A 27,867-nucleotide genomic window follows, 5' to 3' on the forward strand; every position below is an offset into this window, starting at 1 on the left:
AAACAAACCCCACCCAGCATTAATAAACAGCTTTAACCACAGCCGTGGACAGATATTCAGTGCCTTCCGCCCACCCTGACCTGTATAGTGCCACTTAATTCTCCAATACTATGTGTCTCTTTGTCTCATTTTACAGAGTAGAAAGCTGAGGCACAGAGATGGGCTATCAGGGGCAATGCAGGGACCAATTCCTGGATCTCTGACTCCTGGATCAAACCCTTCCTGAAGCTGCACCCACTCGGGTTTTTTTTTTTTTTTTTCTCAACCCCCCAAAACTAACATCTATCCTCTTGGTCTATAAACCAGGTCTCAAATTCAGATGTCCCCAGGGGCCAAGTAGGAGGTAAATGGGGCGTCAGTATACCCTGCCTAGACAGGCAGGGCGTTGCCCTGTGGAGGCCCACCAGGGATTCATAGATCCACAGGAATTCCAGACTAGAAGCAGTGTCCTGTCTCTTAGAAAACTGTTGGGCCAAGTAAAACCCAAGTGGGGCCTTATGCAGTCCAGGGGCTACCAGTTTGCCACCTTTGTTAAATGTTGTGGGTTGAGGTCAGACTTCCTGGAACTTCCAGAAAGAACTTGGAAAAAAATTGGATGTTTGTGACTAAGTGTAATTTTTTGAGAGGGTGTAAACTCGCGCTGTGCAGTAGAGCTTTCTGAGCTGTTAAAGGTCCTAGAATTCTGCCACATCCAATATGGTGGTCACTAATACCATATGGCTGTTGCAAACCAAGACACTGAATAGTCACATTTAAGTAGCCACATGCAGCTAGTTAGATTTGCAAGTGAGTCAGACCCCAAAATGGTTTAAGCAATAAACTATAACAGACACAAATTTCACATTTGCTTGCAGGTCTTTTTTTCCTACTTGTTCATACATTCCACAATTTCTGTTGAGCTGATGAGCTGGACACTGGGGACACAGCAGTGAGTAAAACAGATCCTGGCTCTGTGGCGCTCACCACCTGGTAGGAGAGACAGACAATAAACAAGACAAGTGAGTAAAATGCATGATGGGTCAGGTGATGGCAAGTGCTAGTGAGAAGAAAAGCAAAGGACTGGGAGCAAAAATGTGGGGGCTACGACTTTTAATAGGGCGGTCAGGGGAGGCCTTTCTGAGTGCCATTTGAACACTGAACTCCTGAGGGAGGAGAGGAAGGAGCCATGTAGAAATCTGGGAAGAGTGTTTCTAATGAAGGAAACAGCATGTGCTGAGGCCCTGAGGCTGGACCATACCTGGTGAGTTGGAGGTGCAGCCAGGATACCAATGCGGGTGGAGCAGAGTGTGGGATGGGAGAGCTGGCAGAGAAGGGGTCAGCGATGTATAGAACTCAGAGAAGTGAAGTGCCTTATTCAAAGTCACATAGCTTGAAAGTCACTGGGAAATATGCCTGGTAACCTTCAGCTTCCAAGCGGCCTTCGCTGCTGGGATGTGGTCAAAATATTCGTGGTTTAGGGGATGTAACCCAATTCTGAATTGGAAAATAAAGTCCTGGTGATTTTGCCCCACATTTTCTGAACAAAATGACAGTCATGCTCACTTCCTTCCCTGGTATGGGGATCAACCCCCAACTCTAGTCCCCTGTGAGTGCAGTCAGGGTCATTTGCCACTGCGCATGTGCATATATGGGTGGGGGAGGGGAAGGAAAGGGCAGCTACAGCACTCCCTTTCCACCAGCACTGCCCCCTCCTCCTGGAAGCCTTCCTGCCTACCTCCCCAAGTTCCCCCAAGCTAGGTTTGACAGATAAGATACAGGATGCCTAGTTCAATTTGAATACATTTTAGTCAACAATGAATACATTTTAGGGGTATAGCACATGCGGTATTTGGGATATACTTATACTGAAAAATTATTCATTGTTAATCTGAAATTCAAATGGAGCTGGGCATCCTTTTTGTTTTGTTGGTTTTGCTAAATCTGACATCTCTGCCCAGTCATGTCTTCATGGAGACCGTCACCTCCCAACCTTGGGGGAAGCTCCTGGAGGGCAATACCTGTCCAGGAGCCCCAGGGTGGGAGGTAAGAAATAGTTGCTGTTTTCTGAAAGATTTCCTCCTCCTCCCTCTCTCTCACCCCCTCCTCCACCCTCTCCCTTCCTCCTCCGTTTCCCCTCCTCCTCTTCCCCCTCTCCTCCCTCTCCTTTCCCTTTTCCACTGCTCTTTCTCCTCCTCTTCCTCCTCCCCATTCTCCCCTCCTTCTCCTCTTCCTCCTCTTCCTCCTCCCCTCCACCCCCTTCTAGTAGAAAGGCTCAAAACTCCAGTTCTTTTCTACTGAGTTTAGGGGAGGGAGAGGCAGGCCAGTGTTGTGCCACAAGGTGGCGCTGCTGGTTCCAGATTGGTCTTTGCCTGGTCCAGGTGTCAGTCCAAGTGTCTGCCCTCTGACCCTTCCCTCTGTCCATCTATGTGTCAAGCATCTCCTAATATGTGTCAGCCATGTCAGGCCTGGCCTTGAGGACTCAGTGATCAGTGGATATTCAGCCATTCAACAAACAATAATTAAGCACCTCCAATGTGCCAGGCCTGGGCTGGGCAGTCGCAACCTCGTGGGCACTCATAGTCCAGTGGGGAGACACACATGGGACCATCAGGGCCACGTTAAGACGATTGCGAGCCTGAGGCGCTTTGCCATTGCAGGTCCCTCCCTCCATGAAAAAATGCTGCAAATGGTCTTTTACAGCTGACTTGGTATTATTTTACTCATTTATTTTTCCTTCTGATTTACAGAGAAATTAAAGTGAAACCATTCTGTAGGTCCCTAAAAGTGTTGTGAGCCCTGGGTCTCTTGTGTGATGGATGAGTTGGCTCTGGTGACCAAGTAGATAAAATAGAGGGTGATCAGTGCTGTGAGGGGGGTTGCACAGGCATGGCAGAGCCCAGAAGAGATACTGGCCCCAGGTGGGTGGGGGGTCAGGAGGTCCTGGAAGCCTTCCAGGAGGAGATGGTATCTAAGCTGAGGCCTGAGAGATGAATAGGGGTCAGGCAGGTGAAGGTACTGAAGAGCTGTTCCAGGCAGAGGGAACAGAGAGTGTGACGGTGCAGAGTGAGGCTGGAGGGTAGAGCATGGTGGGGACAGGGGTGTCAGGAAGGAGAGATGGAGTTAGAATTAGGTTGGCAAGGGCCAGGCTGACTGAGTCGTGAGGGCACTGAGGAGCCACAGAAAGGTCTAGAGCAGGGTCAGCAAGGGCAGGTTGGAGCATTTGGAAGATCTCTTGGGCTGCCCTGTGGGTAAAGGAGACCTGAAAGAGGAAAACAAGCCCACCTGCTTCAGGTGAGTCTTGAAGAAAAGGTGGGACTTAAGGAGGACATTCCAGGCACAGTGATGTTTAATTCAGGAAGTATTTATTAAGTGCCTCGTGTGTGCCTTGCTGGGGATATGGCAGTGAACCAGACAGAGAAAATCCCTGCCTTCATGGAGGGAGATGGACCAGATACAAAACTACAAACTACATATTACATAGTATGGTAGAATGTGGTATGGTCTGTGGAGAAAAATACAGCAGGAAAGGAGGAGAGGGAGTCAGGGTGGTTTGCAATTTTAAATAAACCTAGACAAGGGAGATCTCACTGAGAAGGTGACATTTGAGCTGAGACCTAGAGGAGGGCAGGCCGCTAAACTGTGTGGCTCTCTGGACAAGGTGTGCTCTAGGCAGTAGTAACAGCTGGTGCAAAGGCCCTGGGGCAGCGCTGTGCCCAGCATGTTGGAGGAACAGCTTCGAGGCCCAGGTGGCTGGAGCAGAGTGAGCGAGGGGGAGAGAGGGAGGAAGGGAGTGCAGGGAGGTACCTGTACAGGGCCTCATGGGAAGTGGGGAGCACTTGGGCTTTTACCCTGAGTAAGGTGGGAGCTCTGGAGGGCTGTGGGCAGATGAGTGACAGGACCTGACTCAGGTTGGGGTGATGGCCCATGCCTGGGGTGCTGAAAGAGCAGAAAGCTTTTGGGAAAGCACAGCTAGGTGAGGAAAGACCATAGTGTGGTGGGGGCAGGTGGAAACTGATGGCTGTGGTCAGGTCTGCAGGGGGTGGGGCAGATGGGAGAGAAACTATAGAGGGACAGTGGACAGGCCATGACTCAGAAGATGAGATTGGGGTGGATCTTTAGCTGGAGGCCCTGGGGTGTGTGTGGGGGGGCAGGGATAGCGGGGCCATCCCTGAGGCTGGGACCAGACAAGGAACAAGTTTGGGGGGACATTGGTGAGCTCAGTTTTGCCTCTCCGAGAGCCCCTGGCCTAGGATGGCAGACTTACCACATAAAAATACAGGATACCCAATTAAATGTGAATTCCAGATACCCAATGAATACTTTTAGCATAAGTATGTTCAAAATACTGCAAAGGGCATACTTATGCTAGGAAATTACTCTTTTACCTGCGTGTCCTGTATTTTTTTCTGGCAGCCCTACCCTGGCCATGACAGGCCTGCCCATTTCTCCTAGCTGCAGATGCAACCAGTGGGTAGACAGCCTGACCAACTGGGGCCCAGTGGCCAGAAGGCAAGGTTTTTTCTCCTCAGGCACGCTCGCTGCAGGAAGCCGGGGTCTTTTAACATGCAGGCCCTGGCCTGTCCCGCCCCCCCCCACCCCCCCACCCCGCCCTCATGGCGCCAGCTGTCCACTGCCCCCTGTGTTGTGGTGGCAACAGGCTTGGGGGAGGGGAGATGTGTTAAGACCCACTGTCCCATGGGCCGAACCCTTCCAGGCCAGTCGGTCCCAGAGCAGGAAGTCCTCCACATGGCCTTTGTCCCTGTGGTGGCCTGTCCAGCTCAGAACCAGACATCTGAGGCCGCCTGTCCTTTCTATGAAGTCCTCTGGGCAGAGTAGGCAGACTTCCTTGTCAGAAGGTACCGGAAGGACAGAGGCCTGAGGGTGGCTGACCAGGAACTTGTCATCACTTCTCTGGGCTGCAGCCACGCCCCACCCCCACCGCCCCCACACTGAGTGGCCTTGTCTGAGGTGGCCAGGCTTGGCGGCTCAGGACATGGCCCTCCGAGTGCCAGCTGCCAGGATGTGCCAGTCACGTTGGCAGGGAAAGAACACCCAGTTCTTGGCTCTCCTGCCTGTCCCTTTGTTCCTGAGCAGAGGTGGGGGGCTGTTGTCCTGGCAACTAGCCCCTTCCCTCCAAAAAACAGTCCCTTGAGGTAAAGACTGGAGGTACCTCAGATCTAGGGGTTTTGGCCAAAGAGGGTCCCCTGTTACCAAGGGTGGCAAAGGAGCCCCCTCCCCCAGCTGGCCCTGCCTGCTCAGAGCTCATGTGTCTCCAACCATGGGGGAGGCCAGGTTACCATCTTGAGATTGGAATGCCGGACGTGGGGGGGAGGAATGGGGGAGGACATTCCCAGCCCGCAAGCATTGTGGTGGCAGCTGCTGCCCCCCGCCCCCTGTGCCCTGAGTTGGAGTCTGCAGCTGGTGTCAGTGGCTTTGGTTCCCGGGGATGTTATTTTTGGGGTAGGGGTGAAGGAGTGTGAGAGGCGTCTCTTGGGGCAGGAAGTGGGGCGGCCCCAGCTGTATTCTCCCGTTAGCCCACCTGGTCCGGTGGGCACCGCAGGCCACTGCACAGGAAGTGTTCCCAACAACGCCCGCCTGTGTGGTCCCCTGAATCTGGGGCCCAGAGGGGAGGCAGCCAGGGGGAGGGTGCAGGGACCACTATTGAGGGTCAGAATCTTCCAGAAGACCCCAGCTGGAATAAGAGGGTGCCTGTGAGTGACCACTTACTTTGGCTGAAACAGTTTGTAGATATCAGCTTGTTTAATCCCAGGTCTTTGGGAGGGAGAGGCTATTGATGAATCTGAGTTTTACAGATGGGGAAACTGAGGCTTAGAAACAGAAGTGACATGCCCAAGGTCACGCAGCAAATAAACAGAGCTGGGAATTTCATTAGTGTTCACTCTCAGATAGGCCTAACATAGGCCTCCAACCCTATAATGTGGATAGGGGTTCCCAATCAGGGCGATCCTTGGTGATCTTTGGGACGTCTGGAGACATTTTCATTTGCCCTGACTAGGGGGTGCTCCTAGCATCAAGTGGGTGGGGGCCAGGGATGCTGCTCAATACCCCACAGTGCCCAGGACAGTCCCACCCCAGGGAACAATCCAGCCCCAAATGTAGATTCTTGCCAAGGTGAAAAAATATTAGTGATAATAGTTATTATGATTAAATATTATCTCCATGTCACAGATAAGAAACTGAGGTTCAGAAAGCCTGTATTTTAGATTCCCTGGCCTCCCCAGATGAATGCTTCTAGAGTGCCCTTTTAAGCTTTGCCGTAAGGGCAACTGAGGCCCAGAGTGGAGATATAAATGAAGACTCAAACCCACAGCTCCAGCCCAGGGCCCTCTGCTCCACTGGTGTAGAAGCCTCCTTTTCGCACATGAAGCCTGCTGTGTCTGTGCGGGCTCAGAGCCTCCTGGGTCCTCATGCCAGCTCGGGACTGATGCTGAAGGACCCTGGCCAGCGATGTCACCAGCTTCAGCTCTGCATCTCTGTGATGGGTCCCTTCCTTTTTAGCTGAAGAAGTACTAATAAGAGTCTCTGTGCTTCACGTAGGGGCAGTATGCGCAGTGGTTAAGGGATCCTGGCTGTGTGAATTTGTACAAATCACTACACTTCGAGTTGCTGCATCTGTAAAACAGATGTGGTGATCATTGTCCCTAACTCACAGATGATGGAGAGGATTGAATGAGGCGATACATATCTTAGTACAGTGCCTGGGACACAGTAAGCACCTTACAAAGGTTAGATATTATTATTAAAAATTTTTAAATTGTGGTAAGATAAGATACACAGAACATAAAATTTACCCTAATTTATCTTAATCATTTTTAAGTGCACAGCTCAGTGGTCTTGAGTGCACTCACATTGTTGTGCAACCATCCTCATCATCTATTTCCAGAACTTTCTCATCTTCTCAAACTGAAACTCTCTCCCCATTAAACAGTAACTCCTCATTCCCCTCCCCCAGCCCCTGGCCCCCACCAGCTACTTCCTGTCTCTATGAGTCTGACTCCTCTAGGGACCTCAAATAAGGGGAATCACACAGTATTTGTCCTCCTGTGTCTGGCTTATCTCACTGAGCATCATGTTCTCCAGGTTCATCCACGTTGTAGCCGGTGTCGGAATATCCTTGTTAAAGTTGAATAATCTTCCATTGGATGGATCACGTTGTGTGTATCTTTTCATCCATCAATGGACACTCGAGTTGCTGGACCAGGATAGTGACAATGGAAAGGTTAAGAATCTAGAAGGATTTTGAAGGTGGATCCAATAGGATTTGCCGAGAAATTGGTTGGGGAATGTGGTTTCTAAAAATAGATCCACAATTTTTTTTTAAAAAGTGAAGGCTAATTCTCTTCCCCATGTGTGGGCTAAACTTAGTGACTTGTTTCTCACAAGCAAAATATGGAGGAGATGATTGTGTTAGTCACTTTTGAGACCAGGTCATAAAAGGCATTGTGGCCTCCTTTCTCTCTGTCTTGGATCACTTCCTCCAGGGGAAGCCAGCTGCCATGTTGTGAGGACACCCTAGAAACCCACATAGCAAGGAACTGAGGCCTCCTGCCAACAGCCCTGTGAGGGAGCCATCTTGGAAGCAGCTCCTCCGGCCCCAGGCGAGCCTGTAAGCACAAATGCATTTTGTAAATCTTTCTCTCTGGCCGTTGAGAATGGGCTGTTGGGGAAAGGAGTGGCTACTGTAACAGTCCAGGCATGCACTGATGATGACCTGGATGCAGGTGGTGGCAGGGGAGATGGAGAGAAGTGGACAGGCTTGATAGTTATTTAGGAAGTAACCCAAATAGGACTTGGGAGAATAAGGGCCACGATGAGCCTTATGTGGGGCCTTCCTTGCAACAGAGAGCTGAGGGCTGAGGGAGGAGCAGATAGAAGTAGGGATGGGGTCGTGTGAGATGATAGGTTTAGCTGTAGCCACACTGAGTCCATGTCCCAAAAATGTCCCAGGGCCTCATTAATGTAGTTAGAAAAGTAGATTAGAGTTTCTAAACTGGGAGTGATTCTGCCCACACAGGGCACACTTGGCAATGTCTAGAGACATTTTTGGTTGTCACAACTGGGGTGGCAGTGGAGTGCTACTGGCATCTAGTGGGTAAAAGCCAGTCCTACAATGCCCAGGACTATTGTCCCCCATAAAAAGAATTATCTGACCCCAAATGTCATGGTGGTGGAGAAATTGTCGGGTAGATCAATAGCTGGAATAAGCAATTCTCAATTTCAGTTGTTTACTCAATAAAATTTTATTTCTTGTGTATGTGACAATCAAGTGCAGATTGAGTTTCCTGGGCAGCTCTCCTCCAGTCCTCTCCAAGCAGCTGACAAAAGGGGAAAGAGAGAAGACACCTGTGGGAAGTTTTTAATGGAGCTGGCTGGAAGTGACATATCATTTCCTTTTACATTCCATTGGCCAAATCAGTCACACGGCCTCACCTAACTACAAGGGGTGCTGGGAAATGTAGTCCAGCCTTGTGCCCAGGAGGAAACAGTTTGATGGACATCGAGCCAGTCTGTGCCACGGTATTATTATTGTCCTAATTATTTCTGTTATTATTCAGACCTAGTAGTTTCCCAAATATAGTCTCGTATTCTGTCTCAACTCTATTCTACCCACAGGGTCATTGGAGTGATTTCCAAACCTATTTTCTCAAATCCTCGTTCTCTATCCCATCAACAGAGAAAAACACTCCAAGGATTTCCCCATAAGCCGTAGGACCAAGTCCAGTGCCCTCAACCTAGTACATCTAGAACTGAAAATGTTGAGCAAACAGTGGGATACGGGTGTCTGCGAAAATGAACCTTGAAGAGCATCCATATTTCAGGACCTGGAAGTGGAAGGGGGATGGCTCTGCCCGGCTTCCTGGAAGAGGAGGCATTGATGCTGTAGTTTTGAAGAAAGCAGAAGCCCAAAATCTGAGAAGTGGGAGAAGGAAGAGAAGAAGGGTGTAGCATCAGGGAAGTCAAAGGAAGAGGACGTTTGAAGAAAGAAGAAATGCTCAGCTATCAGGCATGCTGCAGAGACTCAGAAGATAGCAGGTGTGGGGGTAGGTGGAGTAGGAAAAGCTCCTGCTCCAATTCAGGTAGCAGGTATAGAAGGAGTCTATAGGATCAGAAAAACCATTGTTTTGCAACCACCAGCGAAGTAAATAGTTCCAGCCAAGGGGCAGCCATGGGTGCAAAACCCCATTGGGTGAAAGGTTGTAAGAGACAAAATGGTCACACAGTCCTGGGATATCCTTCTCACAGATTGCTTATCAATTACCGAGGCTCAGTGACACCTGTGATGGGGAGACACCACTGGAACCAAGTCATCAAGGTTCACATCACCCGTCAGGTGACAAAGCAGCATCCTGTGCCTCCTGGTACCATGCACTGAGGAGGACATTAATGCCACTTTTGAAATTGCTCAGGGTCAAAAACGCATAGCCTAAATCTAATCATGAGGAAACATCAGATTGTGGGAGATTCTACAAAATACCTGGCCCAGACCCCTAAAAAAATGAGTCGTGAAACACACAAAAAAGGTAGCGGAATGTTCTAGAAGAAAAAGGAGATGAAAGAAACGTGTCAGGAAAATACAACCTGTGACCCCCATTGGAGCCTGGATTTGTCTCCACCTCCTTGCCTCTACCCCATCCTCCAAAAAATTCCCCACTATAAAAGATATTTGGTGAGAATGTAAAATGACGCAGCTGCTGTAGAAAATGATATAGCAGTTGCTCAGATAATTAAACACAGAATTACCATATGATCCAGCATTCCACTTCTGAGCATGTACACTAAAGAATTGAAAGCAGGGCCTCAAAATATTTGTACACCCATGTTCACAACAGCATTATTCACAGTGGTCTAAAGATGGAAACAAATGCCTATCAACAGATGAATGGATAAACACAATTTGGTGTCTATACAATGAAATATCATTCAGCCTTAAAAAGGAAGGACACTGACACCTGCCATGAGGACACGGTCCTCAGTGACATAAGCCAGACACAGAAGGACCAATACTGTGTGATTCCTCTTATGTGAGGTCCCCAGTGGAGTCAGATTCATAGAGACAGAGAGTAGAGGGTGGGTAGCAGGGGCTGGGGGAGGGGGTGGGGGTGTTTAATGAGGACAGATTTCAGGATTCTATAGGATTAATTATAGAAGGAATCTAGAGGATTGGAAAAATTATTGTTTTGCAACCACCAGTAAAGTAACTAGTTCAAGCCAGGGGGCATCCATGGGTGCAAAACCCTGGCCCAGCCACGACCTCCTCCAGGGAGCCAGGACCCCCACTCCGACTAGCTCTTTTGGAGATGCCCTGAAAACGTGATTAAAAGTGAGGGATCTCTCTCCCACCCCCCAAAAATTAGAAGATAAATAAACCTAGGCATCCTATTGGCCTCGCCTCCCCCTAAAAAATCTTTGATCTAAAACAGTGGCTCAGTTGGAGCTACCTGCCTCTTTTGTAATCTGGGATGCTGCGGGCGGGTGGGGCTGCCATTCAAGTGTATATGCCTCCTGTCTGCGGCACGGGTGAGGCAGGTGCAGCCTGTGGTTGCCTGGAGAGATATTTCAGAGTCATTAGCCCCAGAAAACACTCTCGTCCATTCCTTTTTGCAATCCTGACCATGCAAGGACCTTGTGGGCCAAGGCCAGTGCTGTGAGGAGCTGACATATTTTAAGTCAAGGGGTGAGGTGACCCGATTTGTGTGGAGAGTCTTCTAGTTGCTTGGGGAATCGGATTGCCAGATAAAAGCCAGGATGCCCAGTTTAATTGGAATATCAGATAAACAACGAGTGAGTTGTTTTTTAAGCATAATATATACCAAGGATGGTGTGGGACATACTTATGCTAAAAAAAATTTATTGTTCCTCTGAAATTCAAATTAAAGTGTCTTCCTGGATCTTGATTTGCAGGGAGGGGGAGCTGGGGCCTGGAGACCCAGGTACAAGAGACTGCGCTGTTCCAGATGAGCGATGATGATGGATAGATAGAAGCAAGGTGGAGGCAGAGGAGGGGAGGGATGGGAGAATTCTGGGTAGATTTAGGAGAGAGCCCTGATGGCTTGCCGATGGATTGGACATGGCAGATGTGCATACTCTTTTCCGGGAGCACTTTGGCTTTTACCCTGAGTGGGGGGAGGGGCGGTGCCCCGGGAGGGCTGTGAGTGGAGGAGGGGCAGGAGTTGATGTGGGTAAGAGGCTCACAGACCCAGGCCTGGGACCCAGCGATCACCTGCTCCCCGTGAGTTGCCCCAGCTCAGGGCCTCTCTTCCTTGGCACTGCTGACATTTGGGGCCAGGTCATTCTCTGGGTTGGGGCCGTCCTGGACACTGGGGTGTTGAACAACATCTGTGGCTCCACCCACTCGGTGCCAGGAGCATCCCGCCAAGTCATGAAATCATAGATGTCCCCAGGCATCGCCCAGTGTCCCCTGGAAGACAGAACCACCCCTGGCTGCGGACACCTTGTTTGAGCACCATAAGATCCATCCAGGCGATGCTAAGTGGGGTGAGGTCCTTCCTGGAAGGCTTGTCATTCCCCTTTGTCCTCTCCTGGCAGTGAACGTTTTGGGGACGGGAGCAATGGATGCCAACACAACTAGAGCTTGGGAAGGTTCAGGCAAGGTGCTGCCCACACCCAGACTCTTCTGAAGGTCATCTGTGCAAGACAAAGAAAGAGCTGCTGGGAGAGTGATAAAGTTTTTACTATTTAAGAAGTTTGGGCAGTTAATTCTGGCAATCCTTGCTCGTGGGTAACACTCCCACCACCTGCAGCTGGCAGCTGTCTGAGTCCGGGGGGGTGCTGGTGATGATGATGGGAACTTTGGCCTTGATGCTGGCCAGGGACCAGGGTAGGTGGACAGTGCCGACCAGCTCATACTGCGTGCTCATAATCTCGCTGTCTCTCATGTCACTGCTCACGGACAACACCTGCGGAAGGCCGAAGGTACTGACGATCTTGGTGGTGTTGAAGGATGTGATTTGGGTGTTGGCCTCCTGCCGAAGCAGCTCGCTGCTGTCCACCCGCAACCGCTGCTCCGCCTTGGGCGTGAAGCCCTTGTACTGCACGTGGGCGTAGAGGGCGAAGATGACCGTCTTGATATATTTGCTGGTCTGGTTCTTGATCTCCGTGGTGAAAATGACCCTCTCCCCAGGCGTGAAAGTGTTCTTTTCCATCTGGATCTGTAGGCAGATGGCACCATGGCTGCAGCAGTTGTAGGAGACCTCCTTCTCAGCCTCCACAGACAGGGGATTCTAGAAGAGGTGGGGGTGGGGGGTGATGGACACCTGTGAGGGCTCATGACCACAAGAGCCATTTGCCTGCCTAACATGCCACCATCATAGCTCCTCCAAGCCTTGAGCCTCTTGGGACTCGCCTAGTAAGAGGCACTGAGATGGGACCTGGAATCTTGGGGATTTTGCAGCCAAAAGCCTGGTGTCATCTCCCAGCTTCCTTTAACCAAAGCCCTTTGCCATTCTGAGTATCAATTTCCTTATCTGTAAAATAGGGCCTAGAAATCCATGATACCCTAACTTCATCCTCAGCTGTTACTCATTCACTGTGTGGCCTTCAACAAGTGGTTTGACCTCTCTGAGCTTTGGTTTTCTGGAAGACATGGACTATCTTACAGTCTAAGCCCAAGACTAGGGCTTACCCAACTCACTCAGACTCAAGGAGGAACTATGATGGACTCTGAATCGTGACAAGAAAACTGTAAAGTTGAAATTATGTAATGTGTTCAAATACGTAAATGTCTCAAAATGCAGCCCTTACATCAACTAGTTAATTGCTGGATTGCAAATAGTGTCACATATCCATTATATTTAATGTGTAGCTTGGGTAGCATTTTACTTTTTGTTTATGGATAATATTTTTAAAGATTTGATGTAATGTGGGGTGGTCTTAGAATGATTCGCTCTCTACTTTTGCTGTCTTCTGGTATCTTCTTACAGAGGAACTTGATAATTTTATGCATGTGTGCTTGTTCCCTTTAAGCATATGGGAAGAAGAGAGAGAGAGAGAGAGAGAGAGAGAGAGAGAGAATAGTGTATCAAATGCTTGCAAACTCCCAAGTTCCCCTTAGTTGGGGAAATCAAGTTGGTAACTTGAAATTGACTATAATGGGAGTATTTACACCATGGAAATTGGCAAACATTATACATCCGGGCTGCCAGAGCCGGTTGTTAACCATTTACTAGCACACCACTGCCATGTTCCTGCTTTATTAGCAGGTAGGACTTCTCCCAATTAGCTTCAGAACTCTGTTCACTTAAGAAATAAAACATCAGTATTGTATAACTGAGTGAATGTACTTAACGCTACTGAACTGTACACTTAAAAATGGTTAAGATGGCAACTTTTATGTTATATCATTTTACCACAATTTGAAGTAAAAGTACATGAAACATCAGAGATCTAGTTGAAGTCCCTGTGGACTCCTCCCCAATGCCATTCCCTCGTTTCCCTCCCTCGACATAACCATTCTCTTGAAGTTGGAGTTTATCATATCTATACATTTTTAAAAAACTCTCAAACATTATTAAAAAACACAACTCAGACACAGAAAACCCCGCAAAGCAAATGTATAGCTGTAAATTATTATAAGACCAACCTCCTCGTAACTTCCACCCAAGTCAAAAAGTAGAAATTTGCCAGTTTCTCCCCAGAGTCCCTCACATGTCTCAGCCCCCAACTCAACCCCCAAATGCAACTGTACTGAATTTCTTAGTCGTCACTTTCCTTGACCTGCACCTGTTTGTGTAGGGACCTAAACAAGATATGTTGCTTTAGAAAAATGTGTGTAGAGAATAATAGGCAAGTTAAAATGTATTTTGCAACCAGTTTGAGAAATACAACGTTACCGATTCGACTGAAATCTCGAGGGTTTCGTGGGCTTAGTTTGCTTCATCTTCCCCGCTCCTCTGCATCATGAATTTGGTGTACTTGCCATCCTCATGGGATTTTTATATTATTTAGGAATACATCTATTTGCGCTAGAAGTATACAGCAGTGTTTCACATATTTTAAAATTTGAAATAAGTCAAGCTACATATGTCTTCCAGTCACTTGCTCTTCTATTAGATTGGTGCAAAAGAAATGGCGGTTTTTGCAATTATTTTTAACCTTTTAAACCGATATTACTTTTGCACCAACCTAATTGCTCAGTATTCTGTGTTTGAAATGTATTTATGTTGGTGCCTGTCTTTCTGGTTCATTCGTTTTCAGGATGCCATTGAGTGTGTTGCAAAACAATTTATTTATCCATCTCCTCCAGGATGGATATCTATATTGTTTCCATGTGCTCAATACCATAAAAATGCTAGAAGGAGCAGCCTGAAAACAATTTTCTTGGGCTTATACCTGGTGTTTCTCTTGGATATGAGTTGGTGAACTTTTCTAGAAAGGAACTGATAATAAATATTTTAGGTTTTGCAGGCCACATGCAGTATTTGTCATATATTTTTCCTTAAAAAAAAAACCCACACAACTCAGCGTTAAAACATAAAGATTGTAACATTGTGGCAAAGAATACAAATCTATACATACATGTAGATCTAAGAAAAAGAAGTTTTATGAAATTATATTTATCTTTGCTACATTTCCTGTTCTACTCTATTTATTCTAATCGTATAAAAATGTTGGTTATGGACCTCTGAATTTATTTTTGTTATTTCTAGTCTACATACTCTAGTCTATTATTTTGTTTTATATCAAATAAAACTTTTATAAAAATTAGCTGGTTGTAACCCACCAAATTAATTTTTTTCTGGAAAACTATTCTTTCATTTAAAGTTGACTACAACCCACCAAAGTGATTTTTTCTGAAATTTTCTATTCTATTTATTTTATTCTATGTTATTTTTTGTACATATAAATATATAAATGAATTTTATACATTTATACATATAAATATTGGCAACCTACAAAATTGCTATTTTCTGATATTTTCTATGTTGGTCTTGCCTATTCTTTCATTTTATAGAAATATGCTTGCAACCTGCTAAATCGATTTTGCAACCCACTAATGGGTCATGATCTGAAGTTTGAAAAACATTGTTCCAGGTCAGCTGTCTTTCCTCCTGGAGACCTTGGGTGACCCCTGACCCCTTCCTACCTCAGCTCTTGCTGTCTGCCTGTGGCCCCTGCCTCTCTTGCACCTTCCCACACTTCCTCTCTTCTCGGAAGGCTCGTTGCAGGCAGTGTTGGTTCTATATCCCTCTAGTCTTAATTAAAAAATCTGAAAATCCGTCCATGGCATGCCTTAGAGCCCCGCAGACATTAAGGAGCCTGGTGCTGTAACTCAGGTCCAAGTTGATAGTTCTGTCCTGGTTCTGAAAGTGGTAGCAGGAGCTCCTGGCCGTGGCCCAGTGGAGACCCCCACGCCTGACCAGGCAGGGCTGGGGAGAGGACCCTGATTCCTAGTAATATTCCCAATGCAGCCAACATTGGATTTCCTGGCCCTGGGAGTTCTTCTGGAACCCTGTATTCCTTCTGTATATATGAAACTTTTTTTGGTGGGGGGTGGGCATTCATTAATTCAACTGGTTTTTATTTGTATCTAGTTGATGCCAAGTCCAGGGAAAACCCATAGCAGTGAAGACCTGTTCTGGTCAGGAAGAGGGACGGACATGGTACATATGAAAATGAACCAGATCATTTCTGGTTGGGACAGCAATGAGGCTGTGGAGGGATACATATGGGGATGAGGTAAGGGGAGTTGGGAAGGGGCATCCCTTAGAGTTGATGGTTAGGAAGGGACTCTGGAACAAGCTCCTCTTCCAAACGGTCCTAACTGTTGGAAGAGAAGATGGGTCACGTCTTCTAAAATTCTAAAGGCACAAAGAGTGGAGGGGATGTGGAGAAATTGCTGGTGCAAATGTAAAATGGGGCAGCAGCTGTGGAAAACAGGAAGTTCCTCAAAAGGTGAAACAGAGTTACCATCTGACCTAGCAATTCCACTCCAGGAGTCTACCCAAGAGAAAGGAAAAGGTGCATCTACACAAGAGCTTGATTCATAATAGCCAAGGAGTGGAAGCAACTCAAGTGTCCATCAATGAGTGAATAGATGGATACACACAATGTGGTCCATCCCATGCACTGGAAAATGATTCAGCCTTAAAAATTAGGAGGAAGCACTGACACTTGCCACAATGTGGATGGACCTTGAACACACGGTGCTCAGTGAGAGAAGCCAGACACACAAGGCCACACAGTGTGTGATTCCATTTAGGTGAAATGTCCAGAACAGGCACATCCACAGGGACAGAAATTGGATTCGTGGTTGCCAGGGGCTGGGGAGGGGTGAAGAGGTTGGCGGGTGACAGCTAAGGGATGCAAGATTTCTTTTGGGGGCTGATGAATTGTTCTGAAATTAACTGTGGTGATGGTTGCATAACTGTGAACACGCTAAAAGCCATTGAATTATAAAGTATGTGAATTGTATCTCAATAAAGCTGCTAAAAACAAAGTGAAAGGGGAGAAGTTCTTTTCCTCCTCACTCCCCCGCTCCCCTCCAGCCTTCCGTTGCCAGTTTCTCTGCTCTCCTTCCAGACATGTTACACCTGCAAGGAAGTAATTTGTTTTCACCACCAACGGTGCCAGGCTAGACATGCTGTTCTGAACTTTGCTGTTTATTCAGTCAACCCAGTAACTTGGAGATCCTGGCAGGGAGAGCTGCCTCACTCTGTTTCTGTCTCTCTTAACTGTATCTATAGAGTATTCTTTTGACTGTGCATTTGTACTAAAACAATTCCCTTAGCAATAAACATTTAGGCTGTTTCCAATTTTTTGCTGTGATAAATAGTGCTGCGGGAAGTCATGTCACACACATGAAAAAATATCAGTAGGAGGAATTTCTAGAAGGGGAATGGCTGGGGCAAAGTACATGTTCGTTTTAATTTGGATAGATATGGCTAAATTGCCCTCCATGGGGCTTGTGGCAGTTTATTTGGCCATCAGCAATGCAGGTGAGTGAAAACGTGGCATCTGAGCAAAGATCTGAAGGATAGGAAGGTCATATCGTAGTGTTCCAAGCAGAGGGAACAGCTCGTTCAAAGGCCCTGAGGCCAGACCGTGCCTGGTGTGTTGGAGGAACAGTGAGGAGGCTCTTGTGGCTGGAGCAGAGTGAGCGGGTGGGATGAGGAGGACTTGGACTTTTACCCCGAGGGAGGTGGGAGCCCTGGAGGGCTGTGGGCAGAGGACGGTCATCACTTGATTTCCTGTCTGCTCGGAGAGGGACAGACTATTGAGCGGCAAGACTCTACCTCTACTTGGGCCAGAGCAGTAGTCTGCCCTGGTCCCTCAGCTCCTGCCCTCACCCTCTGCTCTCCACTCTGTCCTGCCTCAGGACTTTTGCACTTGTAGTGTCTGCTGCTTGAAACACGATGGCTTTCCCCCTCTCCTCTTTCAACTCTCTACTAAAACGTCACCTCTTCCAAGAGGCCTCCCTTGACCAGTCTGGTTAAAACAGTACTGAATAGTTGGAAAAAACACGGTCTTTTCATACTCTATCAAAACTTATCTGTGATAACTCAGCAAAGGTGCTGCTGTAGCGATTTTACCTTTCTACTTCTGGGCAGCTCCTGTGTTTAGACACTGTGCTGCGTGCTTTGCAATCCTCACAGGAACCCACTGAAGGGAGTGTTGTTATTATTCCCACTGTACAGATTGGGATAGTTGAGGCTCCGCAAGGTGCGGTTAACTGTCCAAGGCCACCTGGCAAATGAAGTGTGGTAGCGGACATATAAAGCAGGGTATGACCCTAGGCCAGCATTTTGCCCCAGCTCCTGCCTTATGCCCCTGCACTCCAGACTAGTTCTGAAGGGAGGCCTGGAGAAGGGACAGAGCCTGCTTAAGGTCACACAGGGAACAGGTGGCCAAGCCATCCTTGAGTTCAGGTCTGCTCATCTCAGGACTGATCCACCGCTCCAAGCCTCTACCCCTCCTAGCACCCTCCCAGACCATTCCCTGAGGTTGGCTGGGCTAGAGATGATCCCTGTTACACAGATAGCAATACCGGTGATCACAGCAGCGACAAGATTTACTGGCCATGCCCCCCACCCCATGCCAGGCACTGTGCAAAGCCCTGGACTTGCATAAGTCCACTCATTGCTCCCTCCATGACCTAGGAGGAAAGCATTGTCTATCTGTCCATTTTATAGATGAGGACCTGGAGGCACAGAGAGGCACGGTCACTTCCAGAAAGTCACACAGCAGGTAGGTGGGGGATCTTGGAATTTTAATCTGGACCTCAAAAATGAAAACGCCATCCTTCTCAGCCACCACACTGGTAGCAAATGAGTCCCCAGGAAGGTGAAGTGACTTTGGCCAACGTTTCTCCACCCGCCCAACTTCCACCTCTGCACCTGGGCCCTCAGAAGCCATCCAGAAAACGTCCTCCACTCAGGCAGACATGCCACATGTCCTTCCTTCCTGGGATGGAGGCCACCCCCTTCCCTTGCTTCTTGGTGGGGGCGCCACCTGCACTGTCTCAGGGCTCAAAGCCCCTGGAGAATCACTGCGTGTCCAGGCTGCTCTCTCACCCAGGGGGTAACAGGGAGGCCTTGGCTCAGTATTGACTTACAAAAGGGTTAAGAAGAACGTTGGGACCTGATCATTCTCTGGGGTCGGGTTGTCCTGGGCGCATAGGATCATGAGCAGCATCCCTGGCCTCCACCCATCAATGCCAGGAGCACTCCTAGTGGTGAAAACCACAGAGGTTGCCCAGTGTCCCCTGGGGGGCAGAATCACCCTAGAGTCCCCCTGGCCTAGTTCCTACCCTGATTTCTGATTCATACTTGTGAACTCACTGGGCCTGGGGAGCCACCAGCACCTTTCCCTTCTTGGCTGGGGCCTTCTCTGCCCCCATCCACCCACCTCCCCCTGCCACTCCGTAGCTTTGATGACAAGCCCCACCACTGCTCCTCCCCCATCACTACCTGCAGTGGGTTTTCCCTGTGGAAGTCCGAAGTCCCTTGAACCAACAAGTACATTCTCTTCTTCGCTAGAATGTGCTCCCGGCCCATGCAGGAGGCTTGCACGAAGTAGAAGACGTGGCCAATTTTGCTGGTGAAAGTAGAAGGAAGCCTGGGAGGTAAGTTGAAATGGAAATCAAAGGTGTGGCTGCCTGCACTTAACCAATTATCTGAAAGCAAAACACACCAACGCCATCAGAAGGTTCTAGAAGTTTTTCTTTCCCCCCTCTATTGTTCTGGCGGGGAGGTTGTTCTGGACCTGTACTGTCTGTCCCCAAGCTAGACTGAGCTATATGCTTTTAGGGACCTGCATGGCTGGTGTAGTCACCCCAAAACACCGACAGGGACCTGATCAGCTCTGTCTTGGGCCTGAGAAACTGGCCCTCAGGATTCAGTTGCACATTCGTTCTGCAGACACATTTTGAGCCCCTACTGTGCGCCAGAGCCTGTTTTAGGCAGTGTTTGCAGCAGTGAGCAAGGCAGCCAAATCTCCCTGCCCTCACAGAGCTTAGCCTTCAGTGCATGGCACACAGTAGGTGCTTAATATTTGTTGATTGAGTGGCGACTGAAGACCAGGGAGCATCTCACACCACCCTCATTTCTGTGACCTCCTCCTTTCAATTTATTTTTTCTTGAATTTCTCCCAAACTCTCTTACGATCGTGTTTTCCCTGCCTGATGGCAACCCAATGACTCCAGGGACAATGTCTGTTTTATTCACTGCTGTATCCCCAGCACCTGGCACAGTGTTGTTCACAGTAGGTGCCCAATACATGTTTGTGAAATAAATGAATGAACCCATTTCAGGCTTGAGGCTGATGCTTCTGCAGGGAAATGCAGTCTCTTGGAAATGGGGAAGGAAGGGTGGTGCCTAATGCTGGGTGTTGCCCACTGGGCAGGGGAGTGTTTTGGTTGAAAGAATCAAGCACTTACTGTATGTTCTGTACTATCTAAGCCCTTTACATGCCATGAAATTGTTAGGTTCTCAAAGCAATCTTGTGAGGCAGGACTTTCTATTCCCATTTTCCAGATGGCTTAACTGGGCTACAGAGAGACCACGTAATGGCTGAGTATTAAGACCTGGCATATTGCTGTTCCTTTCCCACATAGCTGCATGGCTGATGTCCCTCCCATCACTCAGAGCTGAGCTCTGTAGTCACCTCTTTGGAGAGACCTCCACGACCAGCTCCATATGTCTTGTTATTTCTGTGTTACATGTATCTGATGGTCACGGTTTCCCTCCTAGGAAAGAACCCTGTCTCTGCCCATTTCTGATATCCCTGTGGTTTGTCGATCGACTGACAGATGTGTTTAACTTCCAGACCCAAGTCCCTGTTATGTTTAGGGTGGGCTGCCGGCCTCGTCCTTACCCTCCACTGGGAACGTCTTTGTCTTGTGCACATAGTCGGCCTTGTTGTTGCAAATAACATCTCTGCTGTAATCGCGGGATGCCCCGCTTTCTTCGCTCCACTCCACATAACCCCTTCCCATGAGCTCCACCTTCACGATGGGGTCCACCAGGGTGCTGTTCAGGGTTAGAAGTACCTGCCCTTTAATGCAGGACCCGGCCAGGTAGACCGCATCCTTGGGCAGCACTAATTCGATTGATTTCACCACAGACATGGAGGGATGGGCAGGCAGAGAAACATCCTCCCCTCTCTTCCATGCCACTGAGATGCCCGGTTCCTTGGCCGCAGTGAGGTCACCCGTCTGTGACATCATCCAGCCAGGGTTCTGGGAATGGGTCCCTGATGAGGGGGACGAGAGGCAAGGTTGTTGCTTGGGAGTGAGCAGCAGCTTGGGAATCCAAGTCCTTACTGGTTTGTGAAATGGCAGCTTGACCACTTTTTCCTAGAAAAGAACAAACAAAAACAACTGTAAGCTGCCAACGTTCCTGCCACACAGGGGACACCTGCCATTTTGTGTGTTTTAGGGGCCTGGGTGGGAAGAATTGTTCCAATCACTTTGCTGAGGTAGGTGTTATGAGCTCCGCGTCCAGATGGAAAGGGACAGCGAATGGGGCCAGAGGTATTTTCTGCTCCATCAGATTACAACATGGTCTGTGCACCTCTCAGGGTTCACACATTGTTTTGGGGTCATACACAATCATTTTCATTTTAATGGCTCTTTAATGGCTATATATTTATACCAATCTGTTTCAAAAAAATAATTACAGACATGGCCAGGACATGAAATATGGTATGAACTGAAGCTGCTCAGAGCACTGTGTGGTCCGCCTATACATGGACTCCTTCGTGACAAACCATCTTCCTGCACAGCTGACATTTCTCTTTACGCCTGCTTCTCCCCCATTGGATGGGAAGTCCCCGTAGGGAGGAGCTTTGTCTCAGTAAGCCTTGTGTCTATCGATGTCTGCTGGCGCCAGAACCTGGTTTAGACAAGGGAGGTCAGTACAAGTTTGTTGAATGACTTACTGACCTTTGAGAGCATCTCATTTTGCAAAAGGAAAATGAGGCCCTTTGTACCCTTGCAGTGAGTCCTGGTGCCTGATTTGCACTTCGGTGGGTGCCTGAGTGGGAGGGACACTGAAGCAGAAGAGCACCAGGAAGTGTCCACTCTCCGGACTCTGGTCAGACTCAACCATTGTCTTATTTTAAGTGATGTCTTTGTGGACATCAACATCTTGTTTTCCTAACTGGCTTGTACGTGTCTTTTGGAGATGCTTGGCATGGTCTCTTATTCATGTGTGTTAATTAACCCAAGCAACCCCTCTGTCTCGAAATGACTAGAGAAATGGGGCCGTGTCACCACCCTTCGTGGGCTTTTCTGTAGGGAAAGCCAGACACCTCTTTCTGTGTTACTTAAATTAACTTCTGATATCCAAGCCTGGGCTGTGCCCTGCTCCAAATGTACACCAAGAATGTACTGCCTCTTTGGGCCGTGTTGAGTTTTTGCAACAGCAGGCACAAGCCATGGTCTGCTCTCACCAGGACGAGGCTGGGTTCCTGCTGCAGGTGTTCTCAATTTGGAGGAAGATCTCATTTGCTTCACAAGCTCCAGGAGGCCCGCTTGATCCCTGCTCACACCTGTGGTCTGTATGTAGCTGATGGCTGAGCACTCAGAAGTGCATTTGGTGGCACAGACAGAGTCCTGAAATTGGAGAAAGTCTGCAGCAACACCTGGACTTTGTGTGGGAGCGTATTAGTTTCCTATGGCTGACCACAAATTTAGTGGCTTAAAACAACACAACTTAATTCTCTCATAGTTCTGGAGGTCAGAAATCTGAAACAGGTTGTAAGGGGCTAAAATCAAGGTGTTGGTAGGACTGCACTTAGGGATTTAGGAAAGAATCTGTCCCTTGCCTTTTCTAGCTGCAGAGGACTCCCACATTCCTTGCCTCTTGGTCTCATTATTCTGACCGCTGCTTCCATTGTCACATCTCTGACTCAGCCCCTCCCTCCTCTCACTTATTAGGACCCTTGTGATGACATTGGCCAGCACAGATAATCTAGGTCTCAAGATCTTTCACTTAATCCCATCTGCAAAGTCCCTTTGAAGGTACCTTGTTCATAGGTTCTAGGGATTAGGATGTGGACATCTGGGGGGGGGGGGAATGGGGGCATGATTCTGTCTGCACCTGGGGAAATCAAAGCAGAAGTATCAGCCAAGATGGAAGGGACTACATAGTGGCAGCGAAACCCAGCGAAAACATAAATGGGAACTCATTACTTTTCTGCTCAAAGCCCTCCTATGTTACTTGCTGCTTCTAAGAGAAAGTCCAAAGTCCTCCTGGTGGCCTGTGAGGTCTTATCTGAACATCCCTCTGACCTCATCCCCTCCCGACCTTTCCTTTCTCGGTGTCTGCCCAGCTCCACTGGCTTCCTTGCTGCTCCCCTACACCTCTGAGCTTTCTCCGCCCTCTGAGCTTGCCCTCCCTTCCTGGACTCATCTGTCCTTGGTTTCTCTTCTCAGATCTCAGCTCAAATGTCATCTCCCCAGAGAGGCCCACCTCTCCACCTCCACCAGAATATCCTCTCTCCACCCCCATATGGTCGCTGGTCACTCTCCAGCTATTGTCCAGTCTTCATTGCTTGTAGTGTCTGAAATTATTTGTTTCATTTATTCATTTCTGGCCTGTCTCCCCAGATAAGAATTTACCCTCCTGGAGACCACCCACAGGGTCAGCCTTGCCCACTGCTGGCCCCACAGCTCTGAGCGCCCTATTCAAGCACTTTGTAGGTGCCCAGCATGGGTCACTGTGTGCCCGCCAAGACTGGCCAAAGGAGAGCAGACAGGACAGAGGGGGCAGGGCAGCCTTGCCCGCCTGGACAGCCCGGAGAAGGCGGGAAAACGAGGCGGGAAAAACTTAGCAAACAAGTCCTGTAGGTGGGTAGAGTGGGAGCGCTGGCGGGCCCTAACGCTAGGAAGTGGGGCTGGGGCCATCAGGCTGGCCATAGGGGTCAGACGGTCTCCTGGGAGCCCCCCACATTCTCCTGCAGTGTTTAGACATTGATTCCGGCTTTCCTTGTCCTACTGGTCAATGTGTGCCCGGGAAGGGGGGGCCTGCAAGAACGGACTTAGTAGGTCAGGGGGGTCTCTACTGGGAGGGGTGGTTCCTGCCCCAGGAGTCCCGAGGGCTCCTGGAGCGCACACATGGTGGGGGGACCCAGGTCCCGCCACTGGGCCCCATTGCACGCTGGGCGCGCCCAGCAGAGCGCGCAGGGCTGGGCGGGGCCGTGGCCCGCTGGGCGGAGTGGGGGGTAGACAGAGGCGGGGGCGCCCCCCACCCCCTTTCTTGCTTCCCGCCACTGCAGCGGCCAATCACTAGGCAGGCGCCCGCCCCCGGCGTGGCCTCCCGTGTTCCCGCAACTCCCAAACGCCGAGTTTTCGCGGGAAAAAAATCAGAGCAGCTGGCAGTGCAGAGGGCATTGGTGGCCGGCTGGGCGCTCCGGGTCGCACGCACGTCCGCGCAGGGTCGAGTCCACGCACGCGGCTCAGTCGCCATCCCCAGCCGGGTCAGGTGCGCAGGCAGGCAAGTGGTCGGGGCGGCGGGAGAGGTGAGCAGCCAGGCGGATCCGGGTGCCAGCCCGGGACGGGGCGGGTGGGGAACCCGGCACACCCGGCGCTAAGACTTTGCAAAACTTTAGCAAGCTGCCCGGGACGCGCGGCTAGTACGGGCGCACATGTGACCCGCGCCGGGGCTGCCCTGTACGCGGTCTCGGGCTCTGCCCCCGCCCGGCCGGCCCTGGGAAGTACCCCCGGAACTCCTGACTCCGGCACGGCTTGCGGAACATTCCCGGAGCCCCGCGGGGGTCGCGCCGGCTGGGTGGGGGAGGGCCCGGCGAACCGCAGGGGAGGATGTCAGGCTCCGCGCCTGCGCGCGGGGCGCCCCGCGATTCAATTGTCGCGCCGAGCCCGATTTCGCGCGCCCTTAGTTCACCGGGCGCGTCTGGGCCAATGGGGAGCGAACAGGGAGGGGCGGCCGGGTGCGGCAGAGCCAATGAGCGAGGCGTCTCAAGTGAAGGGGGCAGGACTTGGCTCAAAGGGCCCCTCGGCCGGTCCCGGCGAAGGGGGTGGGCGTGGGCTCGCTGGCGTGGCCCGCGGAGGCGGGCGGGAGGAGAAGAGGGGCTCCGGGGCCGTGGGTCTGGGTCCGGGGAACGGGGGGTTGCCGTAGGGGCCAAGGTAAGTCGCGCGGGGCGCACACGGGGTGGCTGGGACGGGCCAGATGGTTGCCATGGCCACCGCGGGGTTGGGCGCGTCGCGCACGCGCGCGGGGGGCTGCGGGGGGCCGCGGGAACTGAAGGGTCAGGGGTTCGCAGGTCTCCAGTGGGGTACTTCCCCTTCCATCATACTTAGTAGAGTTCCTGGGGACTTCCGAAGTTCCGATCTGCGCCGGACTTTTGGGTTTCCCGCTTGGCGTCAGTATTAATCTAGGGAATGACTGAATGAATGAACGAACGAACAAACAAACTCGGCCCCTCACCATTTGGCTGTGTCCTTCTTCCTATGGACTTATGTGTCTTTTCCTCTGAAAGGGGGAGTGTGGGTTGGACTGAGTGGTCCAAGATGCTGTTTGCATTCCCTTAATTTCCTGTCTCCTCAATCCTCCACCGGTGCTAGTCATTAATGCATTAACTACATAATTTGCTCTGCCGGACCCTGGGCCATCTCTGGCAGTCCATGGGGACTAGGGGGTTAAGGGGGCGTTTGGGGAGTTTCCTGGTGTCCGCAGACTGGACAAAAACAAAGATGACCTGAGTATGGCACAGTCTTGTGGTGATGACGGCAGAACTGACTGAGGGTTCCATTCTTTGCTCCTCTCAGTACCAGCAGGCACCATGTGGATCCAGGTTCGCACCATGGATGGGAAGGTGGCCCACACCGTGGACTCACTGTCCAGGTTGACCAAGGTGGAAGAGCTGAGGAAGAAGATCCAGGAGCTGTTCCAGGTGGAGCCAGGCCTGCAGAGGCTTTTCTACAGGGGCAAGCAGGTAAACCTGCCCTGCAGGCTGCCCACCCGCCCAGCAGCTTTGTTCTTGTCTCCTCCAGACATTGCTCCTTGGCGGCCACAGCATATATACTCTCCCCCCTCGTCCCGTCCCGCTTCATGTTCTCCACAGAAAACTCATGTCTGAGCCAGGAACAAAGGCTCAACTCGCAGATTGACACACCCGGCAGGCAGCTGGCACTCTAATCTGTAGCATTTGGGCTCTGAAACTCCCTTTTCATTTTACTGTTTTTGATGCCTCCCTCAAAATAATCTTTAGGTAAAGAAGTTGGAGGTGGCTGATGGAAGACTGATGAATTTCGAGGAAGAGCCTAGAATCATTACTCAAACACTAAGACAGAGGGACCTGGTTGTTCTTTGAAACACCAGTGGCCTCAGCCTATGCCTATTTAGTGTTTGATCCCACAGGGTTTGTTTTCTAGAAATTTGGATCAGCTTATTCAGAGGCTGGAGATAGTGCTTGCAAATCAGGAATTTCCGCCATTCTGGGCCTGCTTTCTGGGTGGCAGGGCTGCTGGTGCTTTGGGGAGGGGGGTTTGCAAGCCCTGCTCCTCTGTTTCCTCTCTTTGCGCTCTCTCCCCAGCCCCTTGTAGCATTTAAAATGGCCACCCTTGCTTTAGCGGCTGTCCATAATTGGGATGCTTTCTCCGGTGGCACTTGGGGGGTTTCCAGTTTTGTCGGTGTCTTTGGGGGGGTGGTGGGACATGGGCCGACCTGTGAGTGGGATTTCCCTGAGTGGGCGAAGATGGTACAACAAAGTGTTGGTTCTGTCTGCTAGGACCATGCTGGAGTTGGGTGGACTGTAGGGACGACAGCATAGAGATCTAGAGATCTAGAGATCGGACTGGATTAAAAGTCTTCAGTTGGGCTGTGTGCGCCCGACTTTGTTTTTGTGTTTTGAACAGGTTCTTGCCGCCATCTGGTGTCTAGATTGAAAAATAAATGCTCTGCGCCTGGCCACGATTTTGGGGGCTGGGAGGATCCTGTGTGCTTATTCAAAATGAGACGTGATGATTAATTTCTTGGGCTTGTGGAGCTCTGGGAGACCTTTCGCCTCCTCCCTATGAAAGATATGATGACTTGAACATCTTAAGACTGAGTTAAACTCGCCCTGCCTGGGGAGGGGAAGCTGATACTGCGAATTTGGGGATTTGTGCTGTCGCGTGCTTGTTGAGAAAAGGCAGGGGTGTGCGTGAAGCTCGCTTGGGGTGCTCTCTTTCTCCCGCTTCTTCCAATGGTGGCTCATTTTTGTGGCATCCACACTGATTCTGATTTGCCACTCAGTCTATTTTTTCAGCAGAAGGTCCTTTCACAGAGTTTCTGAAAACCTCCTGCATGTGCCTTCCAAACAGTTCATGACGTAGTTCAAAGGCAGGTTGAATCTAGTCCTCTCAAGATCAAGGGAGCTCATAATTTTGAATGCCTCATGTGTGCCAGGCACTGTGCATTTTAATTTTTATATTTCAAACATGCAGAAAAGCTGAAAGAACATGAACACAAACACCTACCCGTAGATTTTGCCACTGACATTTTGTGTGGTCGCTTTATCATCCAGCTCTCTCTGTCTTTATCCGTTCACCAACCCGTTTTTATTTTTTGGGATGCATTTTAGAGGAAGCTGCAGACACTAGTTTACGTCACCCCTAAATGCTCGGTGTGCCCGTCATTAACTAGAATTCACTTTTTGTGGTTTTTATTGTTCTTTTAGGTAAAATTTATATGTAGCAAGACACACTTCTTAGGCAGACCATTTGGAGTTCTGACAAATGTCTACATCCATACAACCAACCCCTATCTCCATTCGTCACATAACATTTGACCCATTCAAAAAGTCCTTGTAACGTCTGTGTGAGTTATAATGTGATGATGACAGCAACACCAATGTACGTTAGATGCATACATCACGCCTTTAATCTTAAGGCTGTCGGTGATGAGATACAGGGCTCTTACCAGAAGGTAACCTCTGTAACTGCTCCCCATGCTCCTTGCCAGTGCCCCACTCGGCAGCTTTGTGAAGGGACACATGGTTGTTTTGTCTTCTGGGTAAGGAAGCCAGGCCTCCTAGCCTGATGCAATTTCCCCAAGGTTGCCTGGTCCGGAACTGGCCTGGCCGCTAGGAGGTGTGGACAGTGACAGGAGGGTGGGGAACGAAGGCGCACACAACAGCAGCTTGAAGCAACTAAAGTCTGTAGATAGACTAATAGTGAAAGAAAGTACAATTTCCAGTGGGAGCAAGAAAGTTATTTTTCTAGAATGTTCTAGAGAGTGTACACAGTCCTTCCCCCGCCCCCCTTTTAAAGAAATATGGCATAGCAGTCCAAGGTCTGCAGTGAGTTTAACTAAGACCATAAAGCAGAACATAGCTGAGTTTTCAGGATATGGGAGGGTTTCGTGGTGGCTTGTTTGGCTGAATGGGTTGGCGGTTATGTCACTTGAT

At 49.7% G+C, this 27,867-nt stretch overlaps 2 protein-coding genes across 7 annotated transcripts in view; one reads left to right on the plus strand and one right to left on the minus strand.

Annotated features, from left to right (window-relative positions):
• The window catches only part of UHRF1 (ubiquitin like with PHD and ring finger domains 1), a 59,572-nt gene that overhangs the window by 889 nt on the left and 30,816 nt on the right, over positions 1–27,867 (plus strand). The window contains exons 2-4 of one of the 6 annotated variants that reach the window (XM_074337626.1): positions 855–998; positions 18,996–19,081; positions 25,247–25,413. In XM_074337626.1, the coding sequence (XP_074193727.1) occupies positions 25,261–25,413 (153 nt within the window). In that variant the 5' untranslated portion in view covers positions 855–998; positions 18,996–19,081; positions 25,247–25,260. Of the gene's footprint in view, positions 1–854; positions 999–18,150; positions 18,205–18,995; positions 19,082–23,734; positions 23,980–24,455; positions 24,605–25,246; positions 25,414–27,867 lie in introns of those variants that run through there. The other 5 variants (XM_019744192.2, XM_019744194.2, XM_074337625.1 and 2 more) reach the window with 5 other exon arrangements.
• On the minus strand, positions 11,715–20,584 carry ARRDC5 (arrestin domain containing 5). The gene is made up of 3 exons (XM_019744205.2): positions 20,332–20,584; positions 18,927–19,132; positions 11,715–12,242 (listed from the first exon to the last, which is right to left on the minus strand). Exons 1-3 carry the CDS (start codon positions 20,582–20,584, stop codon positions 11,715–11,717), a joined length of 987 nt encoding a protein of 328 aa, XP_019599764.1.

The sequence above is a fragment of the Rhinolophus sinicus genome, linkage group LG07 (assembly GCF_036562045.2).
Source record: "Rhinolophus sinicus isolate RSC01 linkage group LG07, ASM3656204v1, whole genome shotgun sequence".
Lineage (NCBI taxonomy): Eukaryota > Metazoa > Chordata > Mammalia > Chiroptera > Rhinolophidae > Rhinolophus > Rhinolophus sinicus.

What these genes read in the sequence shown, in the direction of transcription:
- ARRDC5 (XM_019744205.2), bottom strand. Translation starts at nt 20,584, where the DNA reads ATGTCTGTGGTGAAATCAATCGAATTAGTGCTGCCCAAGGATGCGGTC. An exon ending in AAAGACGTTCCCAGTGGAGG is followed by an intron (nt 19,133 to 20,331) that starts GTAAGGACGAGG and finishes TTTTGCTTTCAG; the next exon opens with ATAATTGGTTAAGTGCAGGC. An exon ending in ACAGGGAAAACCCACTGCAG is followed by an intron (nt 12,243 to 18,926) that starts GTAGTGATGGGG and finishes CACCTCTTCTAG; the next exon opens with AATCCCCTGTCTGTGGAGGC.